Source organism: Platichthys flesus, chromosome 21, assembly GCF_949316205.1.
Source record: "Platichthys flesus chromosome 21, fPlaFle2.1, whole genome shotgun sequence".
NCBI lineage: Eukaryota > Metazoa > Chordata > Actinopteri > Pleuronectiformes > Pleuronectidae > Platichthys > Platichthys flesus.
This window is the reverse complement of record NC_084965.1, coordinates 10958566-10978482: the sequence shown is the minus strand read 5'-3', so window position 1 is coordinate 10978482 and position 19917 is coordinate 10958566. Positions and strand designations below refer to the sequence as shown.

At 41.9% G+C, this 19917-nt stretch overlaps 1 protein-coding gene across 1 annotated transcript in view; it reads left to right on the top strand.

Annotated features, from left to right (window-relative positions):
• The window catches only part of myripb (myosin VIIA and Rab interacting protein b), a 53342-nt gene that overhangs the window by 22300 nt on the left and 11125 nt on the right, over positions 1–19917 (top strand). The window contains exons 2-6 of the mRNA XM_062379036.1: positions 6566–6702; positions 17128–17208; positions 18378–18475; positions 18694–18774; positions 19269–19424. Of these exons, the coding sequence (XP_062235020.1) occupies positions 6566–6702; positions 17128–17208; positions 18378–18475; positions 18694–18774; positions 19269–19424 (553 nt within the window). The remainder of the gene's footprint in view (positions 1–6565; positions 6703–17127; positions 17209–18377; positions 18476–18693; positions 18775–19268; positions 19425–19917) is intronic.

The following is a 19917-nucleotide window of genomic DNA, read 5'->3' as shown; positions in this document are numbered from 1 at the left end:
TGCCAACACGGAATCTATTTAAGAGGAGTGTCCTGACTGCTGTGGTAGCAGCACAGATGGCACAGCTCAGAGAGAATCCCTGGAATAAATATGCAAAACAATGCGTGAAACACACTACTTTGCATTCAGTGTATGACATCTTGCACATTTTAAAAGTTAAATACTTTTAATGTTAATATCAACAGGTTATTTATATTCACAGAAAGTAAACACAGAAAGGTAAAGATCCATATCAATACACATGTATCTCCATTTTCTGTCATGTATAGACATTAAATTGTCCTTTCTCCATTTCCCTGTCTTGCTGCTCAGAAATTAAATACAAACACACAACCACAGGCGCAGCAAAATATGTGGAAGAAAGGCCATTAATTACTGTTTGGAGAAAGATTTTCTCTGTGTCCTCATAACAGAAATTAATCAATATTAATAACCCTTCCCCACTGTGCAGTAGATCTGCTTTTGAACGGCTTTGACTTCAACTGTGAACATATTTGTGGAACAGTTTACATATTTGTGTAAAAGATCAGGGACACCAGTGTAGAATACAGATAGAGGAAAGCTGCTCAGGACCTGGACATGACCTTTGACCTCCCATCCATAAGAGTAAAGACTCATTTTTTCTTAAGGGATTCGCAAGTTCATAAAGTATAATCAGGTAAAATTGTTATGTTCTTAGTTGAGGTGCCCATGTCTTTATATTGCCTCGCTGGGAACATTTACAAGGCTGATGTGGACTACGAAGCAACACAAGGCTTGATATATTTTCTCTCTGCAAATATTGTACAACAACACATGCAAACCCTATCACTTCTCACAGCATTGGTTATTAGTAACAGAGGAATAGTGCATGCCCTCATGAGGAGACATTCCCAGCAACAACAGCAGTCAGCAAGAAATAATGATGCCGTGCACTCGAAAAGATGCACACACAATCACTCACTGTATCTATATAGGCTAAAACATGACCCTGCCTCGGCGCTCCTTCTCATTATCTTCAGAATTAACATAAGTTTTCAGACACACATGCGTGTGTATAAATATCCCCCTCAATCAATCAATGACATTTTATTTGTATAGCACATATTCACAAATAACAATTTGTCTCATAGGACTTAACAAGGTGCCTCTTCCTCTGATCTTAACCCTCAACAAGAGGGGAAACAAACAGGGGAACGATCTCAGACAGACCCACAGAGAGAGAGAGAGAGGTGCAAGAGATGCCTTATGTAGCTGAACAGTTATAAATAAGAAAAGGTCTGTTCCAAATTAAAGGTTCAGTGTGTAAGTTTTAGGTGAAAGAGATAAATTGGTGGACATTTTACATAAAATAATCCTTGTGACTATAGTGTGTTATCATCTTAGTTGTACGAAGTGTTGTTTTCTTAACCCCTGAATGAGCCCTTTATATTTAAACATTTAATATTTACCATTGGAGCGGGCGCTCTCTATGGAGGCCGCTTTGTTTTTTAAAGTAGTCCAGACTGGACAACCTAAAAACCTTTTGAGTTTTTATGAACACTTGAGTCTTCCACAGGTTCTCTTCCATGGTTGGAAGGGGAGGGTGTAGATGAGGGGTATTCAGCTGCTACATATAACTTCACCACTAGATATCACTAAATCCTACACACTAAACCTTTAAGGGAGCAGCGATGACGATTGGAATGGAGGAGATTTTGACAGTAATGGTAGAATATGTAAGTGGGCATATTGTATGTCAAGTTTTCTTGTTGAAATCATAGTTCATGATCAGCTGCCACCTCTATGATCACAATCCACTAGTCGGTCATAACCCCTTGATAACCTGCCAATTCAGCCATTCCCCATCCCCAATGAGAAAGAGTGCTGCGTGTACAAATAGAGAAGATAGTTTGGGCAGCTGACTAAATTACAGGATCTGCACTTTATTGAATTTTAACACCCCCCAACATTTGCAGAGCCAAAGCAAGGGCTGAGCAGAGAAAGTTGGAGGCACAAAAACTGTCAAAAATGGCAACAGTATGCACATCCAGTAAAATATCTTTTCATGAGTGCTGGATCAATAAAACTCCACAGAATGTTTGAAAAAGAGAATTGTGGCACACCTAAAGCTCCCGAGTTAAATGATCACTGGCAAATTAATATTTTAACAGGATGGGTAGGTTTGTGGACTTTCTCTTTTTCAAATACAGTAAACCTGCCAGAATGGTACTGAAAAGATAAGAAGGTAAGCACCCTCTGCCTCTCTTTCTCTCGCTCTCTCTCGCATTCTCGAAGTCAGTCAGGCAGGCGTTCACTGTGTGCATCCATACAACAAACAGTGGAGGGTTGAAAACAGCAGGGAGATGAAGCACAGATGAGAACCATTTAGAATCATCAAACCATTCTCAAAGTTTAGAATTAGAGTAGGAGGGTTCAAATAAATTAAAACTGTGTCATTCTGAGTTGAAGTACCTGTCAAAGTTACTGTTGCTGGTGTAGTAACTGTTGGCAGGTGAGATACAGAACGACAACAGTCGGTCTCTTCAGACTTATCCATCTGCCGGCTACTTGCCATTTGTTTCAGCTGCTTGATCCCGTCCCTCTTTGATCCTCATTTGTCCAAAATGTTTGAGTTTGATTGTACAAGAGAATTTACAATTTTTATTGATGAATGTTGTTTTTCCACATTAAGGGAAACGATTCGGGGGCTTGAAATTATCAGTTTGCTTATTGTCAATAACACTTCAAATATAATGCTCTATGTATTCGAAAGTATACCAGTTAAACCTCTTCTGGTTTTAGTTTGATTCTTTCCAGTTCTTCATCTTTTTAAATACATTTTCATTGATATGAAAAGTTTTTTCCATGCTACTCAATCATGAGATAATATACAGAGAGCAACTCTTCGCTCATTAAGCCCTCCCAACTCCAAGGTTTTAACTTCCCGAGCATCACACGCTTTGATCCTACCCTGGAGCGGAGAACAATCTCGTTATATTGTCTTCTTCTATTAACAAGACCAGTCACTCTGCAAGTCTTCAGAAGAGAATATTTGATGTTCTGCTATAGTCAGCCCCCACCGCTCTTTCTTCTCCTTTGCTCCTCAGTCCCGTCTCTACAGCAGCGTCAACACAAGCTGAACCAATTCATTAGAAGGCTCAGAAAGTCATTTATGGTAATAGCTCCCTTTGCCGAGGGAGGTGGAAACTCAGCAAAGCCACATACATTTTTTTTTGTGTGCAGTCTTTCGACATATTCTTCTACATATTTTATTTAGACCTCATTTAGATGTGCAAATTGGTCTTCTAAAGTACAGAGGGCAAAAGGACTGGAGAGAAGAGGAGAGGATAATAATTGGGGAGGCGTTGGTTCTAGTGCCATGATGCAGAGCTGAGCTGAGGCGAGTGAAGGGATGAAGGAGGACGGGGTAGATCCACCGTCTGGAGACCATCCCTAGGAATCCCTCTGCCTTATTCATGCAGCAGCCGAGCATCAGGGAGTCTCCCAACCTCATTATGAAATGCGTACTCGCGCGAGTTTACGCAGCAGTGCAGCTCTTGCTTGAAAGCCTCTGCTTATCCACTCCACTCCCTTCTTTTTCTCGTTTTTAGATCAGATCCCTCCGGGGAAGCAATGTCATGCTTCATTCATCGAGATGCCCCACTGTTTCAAATCTCTCTCTCTCTCTCTCTCTTTCTCTCTCTCTCTCTCTATTTCTCTCTCTTTCTCTCTCTCTGGCTTCAGCACATTTGTGTGTCGGCACAGGGCGAATCAGATGCGTTGCGCTGAAGTTTATATTTACTTATAAGTCTCTGTCAGTCGGATTGACGGGCAAATTGAAATGAGAGCGTTGCACCGCTGCGGAGTTAAGCTCGTTAAAAATGCACAAAAAGCATACATGTGTTATGTATACATGAAGATTCACGTCAATTAAGCATGAGTCCCTGACAGTAATTCACCAATCATAGCTTAGCAACCGTAACTAGGCGCAGCATGGCTGCAAAGCTGTGGATTTCTCGAGATGGTGAGGTGGTGGAGCTGCTGAGACACTGGTCATTTTAAAAGTTTAATGAAAGCATTGAATTGTGTTTATCTTTTCTAATTACCTCAACCAAGGAGGTTGTTTTCGTCTGTGTTTGCTTTACTGTTTAATTGTCATAATGTAGGATTGCGCAAAAACTACTGGACGGATTACTACAAAACTTTAGATTGTGTTTTTTCTTGTATAATAATTCATGGATTTTAAAGAAAGAAATCAGGAATGTTTAGGGGACTGATATACAGTATATGAGTGTGTTTAAGTTTTTAAGTTTGAATTTGCATATCCACATTTCAAGCGTAAACCCCCTCCACCATCCCAAGCAGGCTTTGGGGGGGGGATACTATTTACTGTATGTTATAGTCATTCCTTTCTATTGTAGCACATCCACTGTGTAGTTTTTCCCCATTTAGCGGTAAAAATTTTTTCGAAGGTGGGACCATTCTCCAGCAAAGTGTGCAAGTTGAAAATGAATTAAGATTCCATGCAGATAACAATATCTCCAACGTGCACCCACCTTTTCTTCCATATGTCAAAGGTTGCTATATGTGGCTCAAGCTCATTTCAGGGCACAGGTGGGACCTATTTGTGAATTCCTGCCTTGTGTTATTGCCTCCTCTAGGCTGCATTGCTTTTCCAGATTCATGTCTGTGCCTTCCACTTCCCTGCATGGGCCCAGTGGGAAATAAATGGGCCGGGCCTCTTCACTTGAGCTGGGCAACCGCCATTAGAGTGACTAGGTTGACCTGTGGCATAAAATTAGGAAGGTTAGGCCCATTGAGCAGCCGGGCTGATAGTGGCAGAGGATAATAAATCCACTGAGAAGGAGGGAGGGTAAGAAGGAGGGAGGGGATGGATGTGGCAGCCGATGCAGCCTCAGGGACACTTAGGATCCCTTTTATTAGCAGGGTTATTTTCACCGTCTTCTTTCAATGGCCTGTCTCTTCATTGAGCAGAGGCACCAACATGTACACTCTCTATCATGTACTGTGCACTCTCTCAGTTTGTCCCTGCTTTCTCTGCCGGGAGACGGAGGCTGGGCGAGCTGCATTTAACAGATGTAAGTCAAATAGAAGCAAACATTTACTGGAAACTATTTTCAACTGTGGATTAAAACATATTTGGTACTTTAATGTACGTGCATTGACGTGAAGGAACAGGTCCCCCATTGTAACCATATGGCCTGTTTGTGTATCAGGCTTTGGCTACAATACTTGTTAGTAGGAGGGTTTCATTACTTCTTTTCATGGGACTTGATTTCTATAAGAAAAACATACAAAAGAAATTGCTCCATTCCTTTTCTTTTCAAAGTTCTTGATCACTTATATTGTTATGATAGGCCAATATCTTTTTGTGTGTCTGGACTATAACAGCATCCAATTACTTACATTGCAGGACCTTATGTCAATTATCTGCATAGTAAACGAAAAGTGATACCATATCAATGTCCTTCTCAGTGGCAGAAATCTTGTGTTCTCACTTTTCAGCAGTGGATCTTGAGAGCAGCGACATTTGGACTCGATTATAAAAGGAACCTCTCAAGAAGCCAACGACTCAGTCCCGATCGTTCTTGCCAAAGAACAGTTCAAAAGAATCACCCCATTCACGACCAACACATTGTAAAATTGATTCATATTCAGCAGATTAGTCTCTATCAATCTGTGCTAAATACAAAGACTGGAATGTTAATAAGAGCTCTAAAGATATTCATTTATTTACTCATTCTGTTCGCAGAATGAGTGAATACAGTATTTAAACACATAGAAAACACTCATAGGTAATACTTGCAAACATTTTTGTTCTCATAGTTGCAACCATGAATATAATATATGGATACAAAGATATGAGTGTGGACATGTAATGTTTTCCTGAAGGTTTGTCATTGGAGGAAAAATAAGATAATTTTCATGTAGAATATTTCACATGTGAGGCAAGTTTATTCGTATTGCATCTTTCAATCACCATAATCATAATACCTTACATACAACTATGGTGTGTTGGAGTGATTTCCTTGAGAAAGAAACCTGTGTCTCTGTGTGTTGTGTTTGTTTCTGCTCACAACTGTGGCATGGAAAAAGCCAAACTGACAGATTAAACACCAAGTTGGCAGAGTTTCATGCAATCTGACACGACACTGGTGCAAACGGGAGCACGTTTCTGAGGGCTTTTCATAACCCTCTCCGCGTTAGGACTTTCGGCTTATATAATCATCTGTTCAGCGCTGAGGGCTGTCGTTCGAGCACCAGCCGGCCCGTGCACCAAGACGTGAGGAAGAGTCTGGAAAATGATGTGATGTCACATTCGAAAACCCACTGAAATGTACTTTAAAACACCATCACAGTGCAGGAAAGACTTTATTCTTTCTTGAATGGCTGAAATAGTCTAGAAGACTTGGTAGTTTACTTTCATAATTAAAAGACTCATCCTAAGGAAAGTCTTGGCTTGAATTTGAAGTTATAAAATTCCTGGTGCAATTATAATATAATCTGATTCCTGCCAGTTACTTTCCGATCTGTTCTCTCCGACTTAACGTTTCTCTCCTTCTCCTTTGTGTTTCGTCTGCAGGGTTCTGAGAACACAGTCCCTGGAATGGTACTACAACAACGTGAAGAGTCGGTTCAAGAGGTTCGGCAGCGCCAAGGTTTTGAAGACTCTGTATAGAAAGCACATTATCGAGAGAGGGGCGCTCTCTGATCTCCCAGGTAACGTCATCCTCTTTATTAGCCAGCCACACATGGCCTCCGTGCAGACGCTTCTTCTCTTTTGCTTCTTCTTTTTTATCATCCTCTTCTGCGTCGTCTTGGATTGCAGAGCAGCCTCCTGTCTCTGTGTCAGGTTGTGATTAAAGCAATTTCCCTGTTTTAATATTACTCGTCCTCAGAGTTTGAAGTAAATCGGACTCTCTCTTGAGGTTGCCGATGTTTCCCTCCTGGGACGATCTCCCTTCGATTGCTTATTAGTTTGCCTTGTTGAAGGATCGATCACTTTGTTTCCAATGTTGTGTTTTCTTGCTGACTGAATAAATTAATTACTTTCTCACAGGAAACAAAAACATTTTTGTGGGGGTTTCAGACGCGTTCACAGCAGGAAAATGCCTGGAGCAGTCAAATGAGTGGTGGGTTGTGACAAGGTAGAACATGCAGGAGGAAGGAGGCAGGACATGATGGATCGATTCACACTCAACTCCTGCGTCAGCCCTTTACCGCCAGTAGCGCTGAATGTCTCAGTGGTCGTCTTTGCAAGTTGACAAATATTTTTTCATCATAAGATATTTGTATTTTTCTTCTAATTTCGCCTCGGTAGGGTGTGAGAAACGTCAACACACCAACTCCCTCACTGTGAAATGTCCAGACATTTTCCTTCTGTGTTCTTATATGGGCTCACTGAACATTTTACTAGGGAGCTGGAAGGAAGGAACAAGAAGCACTTGGACATTTTTTGCTCTTGCTTTCAGCCCCTTAGGAAATTTCAGGCAAATGTCTGGACTTCAGTGCATGTCTAAAAAAAAACAGCTGTAGACACACGCATCTCGGGGGGGCGTGATTGTTCTGTGGAACAACCACTTAATATCATCGCTGCAGCTCCTATAGCAAAAACATTTCTGCTCTTGCACCTGCAAATGTGATATGAACTGTGTGTTTGCGTGCGAGTGAGTGATGACGAGAGACTCGGGCGAGTTGCCCTGTGGTTTCATCCGACCAGTTAATCCCAGCTCTGCACAGGCCACTTTTCGTCCTTGGTGAATTGTTCCTGTGCAGTACAGCAGCGGTTCAGCTTTCATCGAGCCTCCCCCTCCGCCTCCTGAAAATATTGTTTTGACCCGGCAGCAACATGATCAGTCTGCCGCTGTGGCTGCCTACACGGGATTAAATGGATGACGAGAGCACAGAGCGGATAAATCAGGTCAGACTTGAGGTGGAACTGGATGAGATCGAGATGAGGGGGATAAATGACTGAGTGAAGGCCTGTAATGTATGTTGTGATTGGATTGGCCTGAGTGATAAGGACAAATCCGAATCCGATCATAATTATAAGGATACATTTTCTACTATGCCAGTCGGGACAAATGCTGCTACATTATGACTAACTTGCAATTTCTGTCCGTTATTTCCACATTATTACACTTCCTTTTTTAGACAGCATGCCAAGTCATCTTGAAAGCCAAAGTAACTGTATTGATGAGCTGATTTTGCTAAATAGGAATCTAAAAATATGTTGATTGAAAATTAGAACAAGGTGCCAGTTCATATCAGATCTTTATCAGCAGATAATCAACTGAGGATGTCAAACAATTGAGGGTGTGTGCAGCAACAGCCAAAAATCGTGTTATGCTTTAGTTGATTTTATAGTTGTACTGTATAAATCAGGAAACAGCTCAACAGTTGAATAGAGAGTTTGATAATGGGCCATCATCTTCAAACCATCTAAGGCAGACACCTTCCCACAAGCTACGAGAGTGTGAGACAATGTTATAAAGCATGTTTTATTCACAGTGTCAAGGAGAAGTGCTACTACTACTTCCAGTAGGGTTTTTGCTCCAAAATGTTGTGGTTTTACAGCCATGATTCATCTCATACCTAGTCGGCCTGGTTCCAGGCTTTAAATTCTTTATATAAGGATTTTCTGAAACATCAATTGCGGAACCAGAGCCATTCTAAAAGTTGACGTTGGTGTAGGACAGCCAAAGCTTAATGGATAAGTTAGAGTGATGGATGCATTTTCAATTAACGGGCGTTTCAAGTGCTTCACACTTCATGTTCTTTATTTCTGTGATGAAGTTTCCCTTGTCGGTAGAAAGTTCACCCCAAGTCAAAACGTGATTGTTGTGATGGCGGCAGCTTCTTCTGGTGTATGAGTGGACAAATGATTCTTCTTGTCATATATATTTCTTCATGTATATGTATAGTCCTTTCCTTTAATCTCCCCCTCCTCTTCTCCTACATCATCTGCTCACATGAACCCAGCAGATTAAAACAGTTCCTCATCTCACATCCCCGCTCCCTAAATGGCGAGCTGACATGCTGTATGATTATGTATATACTGGGATTTGTGTGCCTGTTGCTTGTGTGCAACTGGACCTTAAAGCTGCCATGAACTGTCGGTTCGTTCAGGAAAAGACATTAATAGAGATGTTGTGTTTTTTCATTTTGTGTGTTTATATGAAAATATGTATCTTTCCTCCACCCTTGTTATGTTTTACAAATCAGATTAAACCAAAATGAATTGTGAAAATGTCAAAAGCAAGTCAAGCTGTCACAACTATAATTAGGTTTTAATTTATTGAAAGAAAATGCCCTTTTATTCCCTCTTCTGCAGCAAATTATGGGATATGTCAAGTGTCTTGACAAGTACAGAGTATAAGAGGCAACAGATTACCATGATGCTCAGTATATCAAGGCTTCTGTGCTCTCAATACAACATAATATATTTGAGTTTTTGCTTCAGCAAGTAAATCAGCATGAGATTGGAGAAAATTCAATTAGATGGTGTTGTTGCTCGATGTTGCACCATCTCGCTTGGTTTACTGTGCTCTAAGAAAAAAGGCTTTTATTATGATGCCGGAAAATTCCCTGAATTTTAATGTGGCTCTCCTCTCGTCTTCATTCAGAAGAAAAGCAGCCACCTGAACACAAAGCCCTCATCAACCAGTTCCCAGTAATGTGAAAGACAAGCTTGCTTTACACATGTGCTAGTAAAGGATGTGTAATTATTTTATATATAAATCACCAAGGGAACAAACCTTGTGAAATCAACTCCATACGAGTGTGAAATGCCAGCTGACATGAAGGCTCCAGACGTGAGCGGTTTACATCCATCGTGTCCCCAGAGAGAGAGTGTGACCTTCAAACCGATAGGAAGAGTAGACAGCGAGCGATTAGGATGTGTCCATCATCCCTGTGACCTACAACAAATACCTTCTCTGCGTGTGGGTGTGAGTGTGTGCGTGTGTGTGTGCGCACGCGCAGTAGAAAGTGAGAGTGTTGCTCTGCGTGATAGATGTGGCCCCTGGAGAATCTCCCCATTAAACATGGATGAAGAGTCGGTGACCATGTCCCTGTAAAAGACAAGCTGATAACATATCAGTGAGGACAGAGGATACTTGAAGGAAATCCAATCATACATTATTATTTCTTTCGCTTCATGAGCTAAACTTCCCCTATTTTTATTCGAATTACTGATTTAAGCTCCACATCAGGAGGATCTGCAGAAGCCAGGGGCTGATGCATGTGTGTTAAATTAGTGATTAATGCCTCACGCAGTAGAGCATGAAGTGAGTCCACTAAATGTGTGTTTAGTGTGTGTTTGTGTTCACTCATGAATGAGTCTCTCTGAAACACTGTAGCATTAACCAGTCTTCACTACATGTCAACAAACATATGATATTAAATAGGAAAGAAAACAGTGGAGCCACTGTTTAGTGTCTTGGTGAAAGGAAAATGTCAGAGGGGAAAAAACAAGCATTTGGAGTCACATGATCATTTATTTGAAATGAAAAGATTTATCGATCTAAACTGTTTAATTTTGGTCTGGGCATAAGCTTTAGACAAGTGTTATGGGGAAATATATTTACCTGTGTTATTGCTGAGGGTAAGATGATAAGATTTATACTACTCATATTTTTAAATATGAGCTTCATCCAGTAGTTGTTTGCCTAACTTAGCTTAGTCCAGCACAGATGTAGTGACGGTAGACTGATATATTGATGAATTTACTGCTGCCGAAAAGTGAAGCCAAAGGCTTCTTATTCGCCACCTGGTGGCTGGCTGCAGTGTTGCTACCTGTTTCCTTCTGTCTCTGGTCTGTATGCTAAGCTTAACTAACCAGCAGCTTGTTTTTTCTTTATATTTAATGTAGTACCGACATTGGAGTAGAGTCAGTCTCATCATACCACCCACAGAAATAAGTGAATAAGTGTATTTTTAAAGAATGTCAAATCTTTCTTTCAAAGAGCATGCATTGAGAAACAGAAAGAGCCACAACGTTTATTTGAGGAAAACAACAGATTTTACTGGACCACCTCATTCGCCATGTTTTCATCCCTTGCACTATGTTCCTTTGATTTTCTATGACCGTGCGTCCTTCTAAAAATGTATCACAGGGGGTTTGTTTTTACACCATGATAAATGGGTATAAGGCCAGCGGCTAATGCTTGTAATTTCTTCTAACGGCTTTCTGCGCTCCTGGTTTTATGGTATAGCATCATCAAATTTGCCATGAAATGCCATGTGATGAGTTTCTTATGAAGCATCAAAAGCAGGAGTGATGGATTTTATTTTTTGACACTTTAATCACATGCATTTGAAACGGGGGATTACTGTTGTCCCACTTTTTTTTCCTGCGCTTTGTGTTTGCTGTCACATCCCTCTAAATGTCTGTGGGCAGCTTCCTACCTTCAGTTACATGACGGCGACTCTGAGAAAATGTTCAGACATATTATGACCTTCAAACATTTCTATTCTCTGCCAAGAAAACTGAGAGGAGACGCAGCGCAGCAGAGATGTGCAGCTTTCTGTGGCGGCCGCCGCCTTTTCAGTGCGATGACAAAGGATGAGTTTATGTCCTTGTGTGGGTGTATGTGCCCTTTTAGTCTGACATTAACACGGCTTGACAAAAACTCAGCCACGCCTGATACCATCAGAAAGCAATGATGTCAGTAAGCAGAACCCTGAACTGGAGAATCAGTTGTCTCGGCCACTGTCATGAACTCGCTGTTTTCATGATTGACAATGTCTCGGACTGGGAACCATTCACTTACATTAATGAGCCACAGCCACCGCTGCTACAGAGCAGAGCAGCGGCCCCCTGTTTCCTTGGGCCCTTCACAAAACACTTGAAGCTGATGGACGGTTCTCAAGATATGTGAGCCCCTGACAGACGTTTCTGGAATTCTTAGATAGATGTAAAATTATTGTAGGTTTTGTATAACCACCAATAAAAAAAACAAGAACATTGCATTCACATGCAGTTTTAAAACCGCATGTGCTTCATGTGACCTTGTGTTGTTATGCTCTGCAGGTTTGTTTTGTAAGATTGTGTTTCTGTGTCTGGATTCACAAAGTTGGGCAATTGAATTCAAAAGTTCAAGTTTAAGTATATTATATATAAAGTAAGGGATCAGATCATTGTGGTCTTACTGATTTGAAAGTTAAAAGGAATCTCATAATAATTGGAATGTAAGCAAATCAGAAAGATGGAATAAAAAAAATCTTAGTTTACTTGAAAGGCATTTGAAAACATTACCATTTCATGTGGATCAAGGTCAGATACTGAATCATTTTATAGCATATTTTTAATCGATACAAACGCTTTCATGGAATCTAGGACCAGGATCATTTCATGGCAGTGGTTATACTTTGAAAAAGGAATAGGAAGAAAGGAGAAAACAAATCAGAGTGAGCATGTGCTGACTAATGCTGATGTGATCCATTTTCTTCCAATATCTCGGAACTTTGACTAAACAGCAGTGCACAAGGTTAAATGTTCTGCTGCTCCTCTCTAACAAAACCTCAATCAGAAGAAAACATAAAACCCTCCCGAGGCCTTAGAAGGGATTTGTACTATTTTACGGGGGGGGGGGGGGTTATGGGACATTGATGGATAAACCTCCTGTATCATGGCTCCAGTAGTTGAGGCAGTCATGGGCGTATTGTCACATTCGGGATCATTAGTGTTGTGTGTCTTATCGGAGCTGGGAGCCTGCTGACTCAGAGCACAGAGCTCTGTCTGGAGGGATTGGAGGGCACGATGTTAAACAGAGGCTCAGAGCGGCTGCTGTCGAGAAGCAAACGAAGCGACCACAGGGCTCGAGCCAAACGGCTGACTCAGTGTGTGTGATACTGACACTGATGTACATATGTGCACATGTTCAGGGACATATGTGTGTAGATTGAGGCTGTCCCTGACTTCCTGTTTAGAGAATCTTTTAGGGGAGGGAATTTGATGCACATTGTGAATATTATTGTATTATAATATGTGGTTTGTATGGAGTTGCCAATTTTATGTTTTGGGGTTTAGGTCTCATTCCTTGGAAGGAAAGGATTGCTCTTTTGTTTCTTCTATTTTATTTTTTATGACATTTCTGCGAGTGCAACTTTTATCTACCAAATTAAAGAGACAAAATGAATCGGGTGCAAGTTTGTTTACTTTTCTCCGTCTCCCAGCCTGTCGTGATGTAAACAGACATCCTGCCGGTGCAGCCGTTGTTCGGAGGACGCTGTATATGAGGCTGTGTGCGCTGCCAGATGCTTCACTGTAATTGAAAGGAAACCGTCTGGACTGCTCCTCTTCCCCCTGCTGCTGCTGGCACTTTCGAAATGTTTGTACTAAGTGAAGCTTTACTGGTTCGTTTATTTACCCACTTTTTTCATCGGCTTAAGACTTGCTATTTATTTCGCTCGCATTAATCCCTGTATTTAAAGAGCCTTTTGCAAAGTAGAATTTTCTTTTTTAGAGAAACAGACAATTTTCAGATTTCTTTTGTGGAAGTGGAGTTTGAGTGCCTGGAGATGTCAGAGCCTTGAGAGGACAGAACATTATTCTCATCTCAGGGGCCGCATCCTTTGAAAGCTGCATAGGCAGAATGATGCAGCACAGCAACGCGAATAGAATCTCACATTTCGGAAGCTCCTTCAAATGCGGCCGACAAATGTGTCCTTTCGTCCCATCTGGTGGATCCTTCCTGGCCCAAGCTATCCCATGATTTGTTGCAGTTCATTGACAAATAACGGCCTTACTAGTTGTCGGACAAGTACAGTTAGATTACAAACAAGGCTGTGCCCAGGTCTCTCCTCCAGCAGGACGAGCCACATATTGTCTGTCAGGAGGAGAAGGTCACTGAGTTCTCTACCAGGCTGGAGGACGAGGAGAGGAGGAGGAGAACGAGAAGCGGTGTGTCAAACCAAAAGGATAATAGAGGATGTTCTCTTAATCCACTGGTTGCAAGGTGAGCAGGATGCCCTCCATCAGGAACTGGGTGCATGAAATCGTACCTGGAGGAATGGACGTTAACTTAACTCAGCCAAGTTCAAAGCCGATGGTGAGGCCAGTCAGGCTGTTGATTCTGTAGGCCTTAGTGGTAATCATATAAATAAGGAAATATTTCTAACATAAAGCAAACAGACGTTTTCCAAGATTTAAATTTACCGCTCACCATAGTGAGTGAGTTATTTCACTGTCCCATCGGCCAACATAAAGTGATGGTATGGAAAATTGTTAATCCATTTAACCATCAGCCACTGTCCGATTCCAAAGACTAAACGATGGCCACTACGGATGTCTGTTGGTTACCATGGTGATAATGAGCAATATCCCCCTCCATCCCCCTGCGTGGCACGTGATGTAGAGCAAAGGTGAGACCATGGTCACATAACACACGGACACCTTCCATCTGTAGTGACGGGCAGCCGTGTCACTCAGGAACAGCAAATTTCAAACGTATCATTCTGCATATTTGTGCATCAGCTTCCCTGTGTGTGTGTCTATGTGCGTGTGTGTGTGTGTGTGTGTGTGTGTGCTTCCGTACCTGCCCACCCGTCTGACTCGTGTCTGTGAGGCAGCTCAGTCCTTCTGTGTCGACATTGTCCTACAGCTGCTGCAGGTCATTTCTCCGTCCATTGTCCCCTTCCACACTCCCATCGACGATAATTCAGCTCTAACCAAGCGAGGACGGTACGGCTCCATCGAACACCGCTCCAGTCGACAATGAGACAACTCTGAGAGTGACGGCCAGCTGGAGCGTGTAATGGTCTGGGGACATGTTATCCCGTAAACTGTGACTGGGAGAAGTGGGATGGACATAGAGACATTAAATCCAATGTATTCTAAGTGGACAAACTCCTCACACACCTTCAGGCTGCGTGTGTGAGGAGCTGCTGCTCCTAAGGCAGCGTTTCTGTGATTAGATGTGCAGAAAAACATCAAACATTGTCTTTTCCTGTTGAGTTACAGCTTGTCACTGCACGTCAGAGTGAAGCGATGTCACAGTTTGTGATTGCTGGCTCACGGGCTCTGCACTAAAACGTCACACAGCTTTGACAAACAGCAGCTCATCTCACAGTAAAGCTGAAATAGTAGAACATCTGTGACAGCTGGCTGTCTTCCTGCGACTGTCAAGGGAATAAAATAAATTCCTCTTTGATTTTCTATTTGTCAGCTAGGCCTTGGTTGAACTCATTGAACACTTTCTGAAATAGCTTAAGTGCATAGTTGATATTTTCAAAATGTGTTTATTTGCACTTGGTGGAGAGTCTGTGGGTGTAATGGCAGACTCGCACCAATCCAGCGGGAAGGCTCTGACCGTCTGTGTGCAGTCAGCCAGGGACACGCAGCCCGTCCAGCAGGAGCAGGACACTGGAGAGCGGATTAATGTCGGCGGCGAGCAGACGAGCCAAGGATGGAAGTCACGGCTGTTTGGTTGTGCTTGTGTCAGCGGCAGGAGCCAGAGCACTGGAACAAGGCCGAGGTGTGGGCTGGGTTTTGTTTAGACTCGGGTCAGTGAATGGAAATGAGCTGAAGTGATGACGAGCGTCGGAACCGAAGACGGGGTGCTCTTGTGTTTTGTCAGGACAGAAGTGCACGTGGGAGCCTGGTCAGTCAGAGATCTCACTTCCCTTTTACAGCAGCATTATATTCTCCCTTAGTGGTCAGTTAAAACCCTCTCCTGGGCTTCCTGACAGTTTGTCCTCTTAATCACGACAGAGCCCACTCTCATTTTTACAGCTGGACTGATGAGAAGGCCACAATAAACGGAGGAACCACAGGGGACATATCTAACCAGAGTTAATGGGCCACACAGGGAATATGTGGTTTTAAGGGTGAGGGTGTGGTGAACTAAATCTTCCATCTTCTCTCCCCCACCCTGCTGTTAAAGGAGCCCTGTCTCAGAATCATTACCAGAAAAATTACCATTTTGGGCAGTGGTGAAGGAAGAACTCAAACAATTTACATAAAAGTAAGTGAAAATAGTACCAGATAACTTTTCTACTTGAGTAAAAGTCACTTGCTTTAAAGATACTTAAAGTATTAAAGTAAGAGTACTGCAGAGGGTAGTCCTACTTCCTTATGTAACTGTTTTGTAATATTGTTTATGCTACAGACTGTCCTATTAATGAAGAATGCTGCAGCTTCTGAAAACATGATATGTCATATTCCTCTTCTGAAGCCATTTCAGCATATTTTTCACCAGTGATGCTGCTGCAGGGGGAGGCGGAGTCTAACACTACCTAGCTGCTTGGATCAATTGATCAATTCCCCGCTCGCAATTGAACATGTAAGGCGATGCAGTGGAGCAGAAAGTACAGTTATATGTGGTGCAATGGTTCTCAATCTTTTGCACATCAGTCGTTTCAACTCACACAAATTAGACCACAGACCCACATTTGACAAATGTTCAGCTGGCAGATGTTTTATCACAGAAAGTTTTATTATATCAGAACAGTCAAACATTCTGTCAGTGTGATGACATTTTACAAATACTAAATTTAGTTTCCTTTTTGCCAGGGGACACCCCCCCCCCCCCCCCCCCCCCCCCCCAGACTTTACTTTGAGAACCCCTGAAGTAGTGAAGTACACCGAAAATAAGTCAACTTAACTGAAGAACAGATACATGAAAAAAGTAAATATACTTGTTATATCCCACCACTGATTTTAAGTCTCATGTCCCTTTACTCTAACTTGAGATTTGGGAGGTTTCTTTGAAAATGATTATTGCACAAATATTGCGCTAACTCACCAGACACTTGGCCTGAGTTAGCTACAAAGAAAACATAGTGATGCTTTCATCCACTGAGAATATTCCTGTTGCAAGTGTCGGAGAGTGAATTGTTTTGAAAGGCAAGAGGGGAATCATCATTGTCATTTCCCTTGAACTGTCACTTACTTTTGTTTTCCTTGTATGCACAATTGGGAGCGACACCAAGTAGAAGAAACCAAACAATTGCAATTCACAACACGCCGAAAACAAAGTCGGGAGCGCAAAGTGGGGTTTAGTGGCGTTGTGTGAACTGCGACCTACTTTCAATGTGGCAACCGTGCAAAGAAGAGTGTGTAGCTACATTATTACCCAGCATGATAGGGGCAGGATGTTTGAGGGCTGTTATCTGACGGCTTCATTTGTCTTTACCTCGCAGAAAGCAGTGTTCACGACGGAAGCAACGACAACGATGGCAGCATCTGCGGCAGTGACTCCGCCTTCTACAAACAGAGTGAAGGTGAGAGATGTGCTGGGGAACGGGCAGCGCCGGGTGATGGGTGATTTCAGCTGCGTTGGGTTGGCCCATATAGATTTTTCCATCAATTGTCCCTTTTTTTCATCTTGCTAAAAGGTTGCGCTTTTATGTTTATTGCCCAATAATAGTTGCCTCAACAAATAGACACCGCTCTGTAAATGGCGTGAGCGTGAGAGGGAATCTCATTAGTGTTACACAACAATAAAACTAATTGCAAACACACAGAGGAGAAAGCTCTCTTCTCGACATTAAACTGCACATACACAATCAATCAACATAACTGCAAACAAGTCCTCCTACACACCATAAAATGTTCAAGTTGAATAGCTCCTATATAATGATAAAGCTTGTTTTATTTATTATCCGGTAATTATGAGTTGTTCATGCAATAATCAAGATGTGTCATTTAGATAATGGCAGCTCTTTAGAGGTCCACAAACAAACTCTGTTGACATCACGTTGTTGTTTAAATGGATCAAACCAACAGAAACCTTTTTCTGTCGCTAATGGTTTAATGCTTAAGGACACAAATCACCATTTTGATTTGAGTGTGGGTCAAATTCATTCCCCTAATGCACATTAGAACATGTGCATAGAAGTAAATTATTTTTTACCACAGAATATTGACACACAGATTTCTTCAGGCTGGGACTCTAATCAAACATTTTAAATTTGGGCCAGATTGGAAAGTGTATATGTGAGGTACAACAGCATATTTTAAAGGCAAATCATTGAAATTCAACATGCTGCCACGGATATGTTGTTTTAATGAAAGCTCACAATTTTCCCAATAACTTATCATCAAGGTCATGCAGCCCTGGTTCCGACAAAATGTTTGAAAGCCACCTTTTCTTCCTTTTTAAGACGAGACGTCATCAATGTCATAAAAAACAAGGGCAAAAGTCCCGGATTTGTAAAGTCATATGGATTTATCCTCAGGGAAATATGAATGTCTGGATCAAGTTTCATGGTAATTCATCCAGTATTTGTTGAGACATTACCAAGCTTTGCTCCGAGCACCGATAAACTGCGACAGTATGCAGGATTGACATTTTATCCCATGATAAAGAGCAGAGGTCAGCATATTTGTCACAGAGGTGCATGTGCACGTCTCCCAGATGTTTGAAGCTGCTGTACGTGTGTGATAACAGGACACAGTATGGCCGAGACGCTCACAGTCGCCCTGCGTGTCGCTGAGGAGGCTATAGAAGAGGCCATCGCTAAGGCGGAGGAGTTCGGTGACAGCTTGGTGAGAATCCCTCTGTTCTTCTTTCTCTCTGATTTCCCCTCCTCTCTTTTCTATCCCCCCCCCCCCCCCGTTCTCTGCCATTGCCTCTTCATTCTCTCCCCCTCGTGTCAGTCACAGTGGGATGCAGTCGGGGTTTTAGGCAAAGACGTTGGCATAGACCCTTCCCCGGTAATCACTCGCTTTGAACTGAATATGTCTTCATCTGTGTGTGTGTGTAGGAGAAGCAGAATGAGGCTCGATATCTGCGGGACCACAGAGAGGAGCTCATAGAGGAACTCGCTACAACCATTGTGCAAAAAGTAGGTTGAGTAATAGTGAGTTAAATTTCTACATGTTAACTTATTTTTATCCCCTTTTATGTGAAAGAATAAATGCAGTTTACCTTGTTTTTCAAATGCAAATGCACACTGGGATGTAGCTCACTTCACTTTGACTGCTGGATCAGGAGACCGTTGTATTGTTTAATTTAATTGCTTTTCAGTTTCATTTATCATTTGTTGGCCATCGGGTCTTTGAATGTGAGATAAAAAATGTAGTCTTTTCTCTACTTTAAGTGTTTAGGTGCACATCACATGAAAATGGAAATTAATACTGGATTAATGAGTTTAGTTCCATGATTTAACATTTTTCATGTTAATTTATAATAAAATACTGTTGCAGAATTACATTTTAATTCATCTAATTTGCATTTATGATCAAAATGTTTTATGCAAATGAAGCCTGTTTATCTGTACATAACTCACAGCTCATTTTGTCTTATTTCACCCTCTTCCTCTTCTTCTTTTCCTCTCAGATCATTCAGAGGAGGAAGCATTCAGAGATGCAGACAGAGTACGACTTTGTCTGGCCTCAGCCTCTGATCCAATCCAGTGACCTGCCCTCTCCGTCTCAACCTCACACCTCTTCCCAAGGACCACAGGACCCCCTCAAATCCTCCAACTCTCTCTGGGTCAGTGTGCACATCCACTCTAACCCTAAAAAACATACGACACAACAACTGGTAACTAACTATATAAAGTGGTGGCAAAATAAAACTGCTATCAGTTGGTGCAAACTGCTGACCCTGACCAGAAGGATTTGGTCTTTGATGATGCAGTTTGTTTTTGTGTGTGTCAGATAGAAATTACATCTTTGGAGAATAAGTTTGTTTGTGAGTTTTATATATCTTAATAAGAAAGAAAAACAGAAATACAAAAGATCCATAGGTGTCAGGCCACACAGGCCTCCAGAAGAAAGTAAAGAGAAGCTCAGTTCCAAACACACAGAGTGACAGGACTCTACTACACACCATTACATGTTTACACAGAAAATCCCTGTAGGCCAATATATAGGCTATATTAATATTTAAAAGCTACGTCTTTATACAGTATATTACCTAAGCAAGCATCAGTTCTGATCGATACCTAAAGAGTCAGAGGAACAGCATTGTTGTTTCACTGAAT